General features: G+C 42.4%; 1 protein-coding gene across 1 annotated transcript; it reads right to left on the minus strand.

Moving 5' to 3' along the window:
- Nucleotides 1-378: 378 nt before the first annotated feature.
- LOC144478101 (uncharacterized) lies at nt 379-1,936 on the minus strand (the record flags this gene model as incomplete). The annotated part of the gene is made up of 3 exons (XM_078195825.1): nt 1,915-1,936; nt 739-868; nt 379-505 (listed from the first exon to the last, which is right to left on the minus strand). Coding segments are annotated over exons 1-3 (279 nt in total), but the record flags the coding sequence as incomplete, so codon positions are not given.
- Between the last annotated feature and the right edge of the window lie 4,008 nt (nt 1,937-5,944).

Genomic DNA, 5,944 nt, shown 5'->3' on the forward strand with positions numbered 1-5,944 from the left:
GAACGTTGCTACCAACAAGCAGTTTATCTTAATTAGTACATCGAATGTGCAAAGAAATTGTTTCTCTGTTAAGAACCGTGCGGTTAGGGTGCCGGAGAAAAGACGCGCGTCGAATAACTAATCTTAATTAGTCGCGGCGTATTTAAATCGGAGATTAAAAGTATTTTCAATTTGTTTACTGTTCGAAAGTGGAACTTGCAATAATCGTATCTCAACAGACGTAATTACGCGATAACGCGTGTACCAATTTATGTAGAAGATAATTACGGTTGAAATTATTTAATAGTCCACTTAATAGCATGGAAACAAATTTATTCCCGTAAATGTTTCATCTGTGTCTTTGCAATGGAGGAAATAGAGTAAAATGATCTCTCCTACCATTCGTTGCATCAATTTCTTCGTAGACGGCTGCGTGTTGAATCTTCTGTCCCACATTTCCTTCTCTTGCCACCAGATACGCTGGTACTCGTTCGTTAACAGTTGTTCCATGCAAGGCCGTTTCTCCCTGTGGACAATTTTGTGCAGAACGATTAGCAACAGCTTATCTATGGAAATTACGGAAAAATTCGTGGAAACGAGGCGCGTCTAAACGAACGAGAAACTATACGAAGTTTGAAATCTTTATTTTATATCATATTGGAAAGGGATCGTCCATTTTACGATCACGAAACTTTTAGTTTCAAATAAATAAATTATTAATTAATATTTGCCGTTAGCACGTAGAATCGAAGTAAATACTTTTCGTAAGATGGCACGAATGTCTTCAGCATCGCGAACTGCGAGGACACGATGTTGTCCGGGGCCTTCAAAGGCACCGCAGCTGACCATTGTTTAATTTTCGCGTCGCTGCCGGGCGCGTTCATGGTTCCTATTCGATTGATAAATCCCGAGTTGTCGAATCTTCGTAATCCTCTTCTCGGACTGCTCCGTTAACGACTGCTTCAATGCGCCACAAAATGGCGGATCGGCCGCGAATGGCTCGAAGCAAACATCTCTGAAAATAAATACCTACTGCGTGAAATCGGAGGCAAAGATTTATCGAATCGATGCGAGCACGTGTTCGATATTGTAAACTTGGCTTTTGTTTTATACAGGGCGTCTATAAATAATCATTGGAATGGATATTATTGAGAGTGGACGAAGGAATTCGGCTAGAAATAATGCGAACACGATTGGCTACAATGCGTCGCTCCATCTCGTTTCACAAGCATTTTTATTGTTCCCTTATTATTAACTTAGATTCGTCTATTTTTACTGCGTTATTTACAACGTGTTAATTAATTGGTTTCCTCTAAATGAGTTGTAGAAGTGTTTGTCACTTCTAGTTTTATCCTGTAGTTTCTAACCCTTCGACAAATCTTTTCGTATTCTCGAAAAATATATATTGATAAAAGCATTATTAAATTTATAATAAAAAATTCTTCAAAAGTCTTTCTACGAAATTTGCTCCACAGGAATCACCCTCCGCTCGTTTGCGCTACGAATTCCAGGCCCCATTCTGTATTCGGGTCCGAGCACAGTTATTCATACTGCAGAAGGTATCGTAAAAAAAGTATAACTCTATTTCCTGGGTGCCGAAAATGAAACGGGAACCGACAGAGAAGTGATGTTTGCCCGATAACCAGCCTGGAAAACATTTTCGCATCGCGTTAATGGGTTTAGCACCGAACACGTGCCCCGGATGAGGTAAATGTGGGCCACAAACCTTACGCGACCGTTTACATCGCAATTAACAGCATCCATAAAGTGGAGCACTGCTTTGCTCTCAACTCGACGATTGTTATTCCGTGATCCGCTGCACTGAAAGTGATCTTTTCATCGGGAGCATAGCACTTACTTCGTTGCCATCAACATTTCTTCCGCGACGCTTCGAATACCAATCTCTCATTGATTAGTGAAATTTCTGGTACTTACCGACGCAGGAACTAGGATCCATTAACCTAATTATCAACGGTATAATCCGCCGAAGATTCCGTTAATCACGTTTTTCCACGACGATTTATTATTTAAGAATCGTAACAACCGCCCCAATTTCGGAGTCGATCAGCCAAACGGTAGGCTTCGCCGTTCGCGAAACTATTATCGGAAACGATAAATTTCTTCTTTGTTCGTAACATAGCAGTTACAATTATCGGCTTGAATTTTCTGGCATACGTTCCTCTGCATTTTCTGTCAATTAAGTTGATATTTATGTCCACCGCGCCGCCATTACTCTGTCGTCGTCCAACAGCCCCGACGCATCAAAGTTTATTGCAATCGAAGAAACCGCGGGGCCGAGTCCCCTCATTAGCAACAATCATTAGAAACATCCAATTCCTTGGTTATTCGTTACGACACAGCCTCCCCTTAACATTCTCCTAATTTGAGATAGATTTATTTCTTCTTTACCAACGATTCTACTCTCTCTCTCTCTCTCTCTCTCTCTCTCTCTCTCTCTCTCTCTCTCTCTCTCTCTCCCTTTCGTCGCGCTTCCCGCGCATTCCCTCGAAACTCACACGGAATCCGCAGGATCAGAAAATCCGCGGATGATTAATTTTTTGTTCGAGCAACGATAAAACGGAAACCATTTCAATTTATCGCTTAATTATCCGATACGGTGGAGGAGAACATTATTTTGCCCATCCCAGTTTTCCGCGGGATCGCTGGAAACGGTAGATATTGTTTATTATTCGGGAAATTATTATTTGGAAATTTCAGGATTGATGTATGACTTGGAGAAATATTTTTATGTATAAATGTACAAGAATAGAATTTTTTTAATGTGCGAATTTATTAAAGCAGAGCTGCAATTCTACGTGGACGAATGATAATAGGGTTCTTTTTATAGGTGAAGAAATAATAATGGGATTCTTTTTATAGGTGAACAAATAATATTAGGATTCTTTCTATACTTAAGCAAATAATAATACGTTTCTTTCTATATGTGAACAAATAATAGAATCGTGAACGTATCAGTAGAATTATTTTCCTACACAAACGCCTGACAATAGAAATTTAAAACATGACTTTATCAGGCTAGAACTATTTTTATATGCAAACAAATATAACGATAGAACCGTTTCTATTGCAATTTTTATAAAATCGCAGGCCACGCGTAACAACGCCGATTTGGATCTCAGCGTCCACTCAGTTCTCAGCATAGATAAGCTCGGCCTAGACGCGTCGCCTTGTCGCGATTAATGCTTGCAACAATAATAACGTCGTAATTAATTTCTAGATACGACTTTTGGTCGAAGAACCGGCCGCGCTCTCTAGATCGGAATCGACGCGAAGTGACCGCGTGCCGCGGTGCCGGTGTAATCGGTGCGCCACGATATGGGAACCGTGCAACGCCGAGGAGGGAGAGAGTCGGCCACCGATATGGGAGGAGTTCTCTCCGTCGGGTTCTCTCTCCGTTCGGAGACTGCACGGAGCAGAGGTGGTCTCTGCTCGCCGGAGGATTTCAGGTGGCAGTCGCCCTGCTGAGTTGTTCAGCGACGGGTTACCACTCTCGCAAGGAACAGAGAGACGGTTGTGAATCACAGAGAATCCCGCGAGTTCTCAGTCGAGTTCTCGTTCTCCACTGCCACTATACCTAAACAGCTCTGACATATATCACGTACAGATAGAAAGATAAACACGGAGAGAGAAAGAGAGGAAGAGAGAAAGAAAAAGAGAGAGAGAGAGAGAGAGAGAGAGCGTGTGTGCGAGAGAGAGAGAAAGAGAGGGCTGGAGGTGGAGATAGGCCGCGCGATGCAAGATTTTTACGGTCGCTTTAACACAGCCAGTACACACGATCGGTCGACCGAGGTACACGCGCTTTTCACGGTTAGTTGGAACCCGTTATCGACCACATTTTCATTTGTCTCTTAATCGGCATTCTGTCCCGGTTTCCCATTGATTTCTCTATTACCGACCCATTGTCCAGCAGACGTCCTCCGCGGACAGGTTCGACAAAGAGTTTTGCTACCGTTCCTTGTTAAACCGGGCTCTCGCGAAGCCGATGGATAGGACGATGATGGATGGGCGGAGGGATCAGAGATCAGAGACACCTATTTCGCGAGGACGACGATATTTAGTCGAACCGTTCAGTCGACGAACTTGTTCTAACGGCGAGGCGATTACGATCTTTTTCTTAACGATTTCTCTCCTTCGGACACCCTTGTGTTCGAGGCTCCGAATCCACGCGAGGCTCGACGGTACCTCTCAGTGCCCAGATCGCGTTCGCAAACGTCAGTGACGGCTGTGAGTGTCGGGAGACGCTGGCTACGCGCGACAAAATTTCCTTGATAATTCATTGTATCATGTCGTCAGATTTCACAGTGTCGAGGTTATCAGTTGTCAGTGAACAAGCAGTGAATATTATGAAAATTAGTGGAAGTTGTATCGTATTCTTTCGTTGAATTAAATTTGAAAAACGGTTCGCTTTCGATTCGGTGATTTCGCTCGATGTTCACGCCGTTTATTTCGCGCGGCGTGGTTCGCGAGAATAATTAAAAATGCACCGGCGCGCGATCGTCGGGTAAAGTGTTAAAGATGGTGGCGACAACGATCGGGGAACGGGATCAGATCGGTCGCGATTCGGCAAAAGTAAAATTGGTAGAGCCGGATGGGCGGATCACCGGGACTGGTTTGGTTCGGCACGATGGAAAGTGAACGTCACGGGGAAGAGTGATGCATCGCGTGATCAAGAATGCTGATAAATGCTCGATGATCGGTGTTGTTGGATCACGGTATTAAAATTACGGGGGAGAGTTCCCGTGAAAATGCTGAACGGTTGAGCAATAGCCTAGAAGCTATTAAACGAAACTACGAAATTAACTTGTACTACGTGATAAATTGTTGAATCTCTATCGTCGCGGAATTAATTATGTGATTAACAGTTTCGTATGCTATAAACGTGATAAACTAGAAAATTAAATTGAATGAATGGTAAATTAGAATGTAATAGAATTTTAATGTTTCCGCGAAGATCCGAGAAAATTTCAGAGAAAAACAAATGTTGAAACAGCTCGAGATTTGCTGGATCGACTGTATGTCGCGAGCTGACATAAACGAAACGGACGCGAGACGCGATGTGAGAAATGTTACACGTGACGGAGAAAGAGGTTAACGAAAAGAAATTTTCATTGCGATAAACGCGTCTATCGATCAGCGACGGACCGGCCCCGAGGTGCGAGTTAATTATTTGTCGGGTTTTATTGGTGGCAATAAATCGTACGACAAGGTTGGAACAATTAGTTATCGGGACGAAGGATGTGCGATCGATCGTGATTTTCTGTCGACTACGTGTGTCCCCGGTGAAATGTGTTTCCTGTGCGTTCTCTGCATACGTAAAGGTAACGATCCCGTGCATACGTTTTGTCACAATGATTTATTATCATTATCAAAGACAGTGTCTCGTTTGTCCGCGTTTAACATTTAAGCTGTAACTTTTTCCACCGTAAAACCTTTCCATTTATTTCAGTCTCCCGCATACAATGATATTCTTTACAAAAATTACATTATTCTATTGTTTATGAAAAAATTGTTTCACGTGAAATAAAATTGTTTCGTGCGTAATAAAATTGTTTCCCTCGTTTTCGAGAAACGCGCGTTCTCTCGTGCACTATGTTATACTGAAATGATCACCGTGTGTTCGGCAGCTCTTTTAACGAGGCACCGAGATTCGCTATCAAATTATTATGTTACATTAATGAATTATTCATCGCGTAGTTCTATTTCTTGTTAAAAAAAAAAAAGAAAAAGAAGAAGTCACGTGAAACGAGGTCGTTAAAGATATAAAGCGTTTCATTATCTCGTGCTCGTAATTGGGCAATCAGGAGCGTCCAGAAGGAATTCGGATCATTTGTGATAAGTATGGTGATTTTTATCGAATTATTCGTACAGCTTCCGATCTATCTCGTTTCTTTTTTTTCTGTGGAACGAACTGTCGATTGATTTGGACCGGAAGAACGGTAAAACG

The sequence above is a fragment of the Augochlora pura genome, unplaced genomic scaffold, assembly GCF_028453695.1.
Source record: "Augochlora pura isolate Apur16 unplaced genomic scaffold, APUR_v2.2.1 APUR_unplaced_81, whole genome shotgun sequence".
Lineage (NCBI taxonomy): Eukaryota > Metazoa > Arthropoda > Insecta > Hymenoptera > Halictidae > Augochlora > Augochlora pura.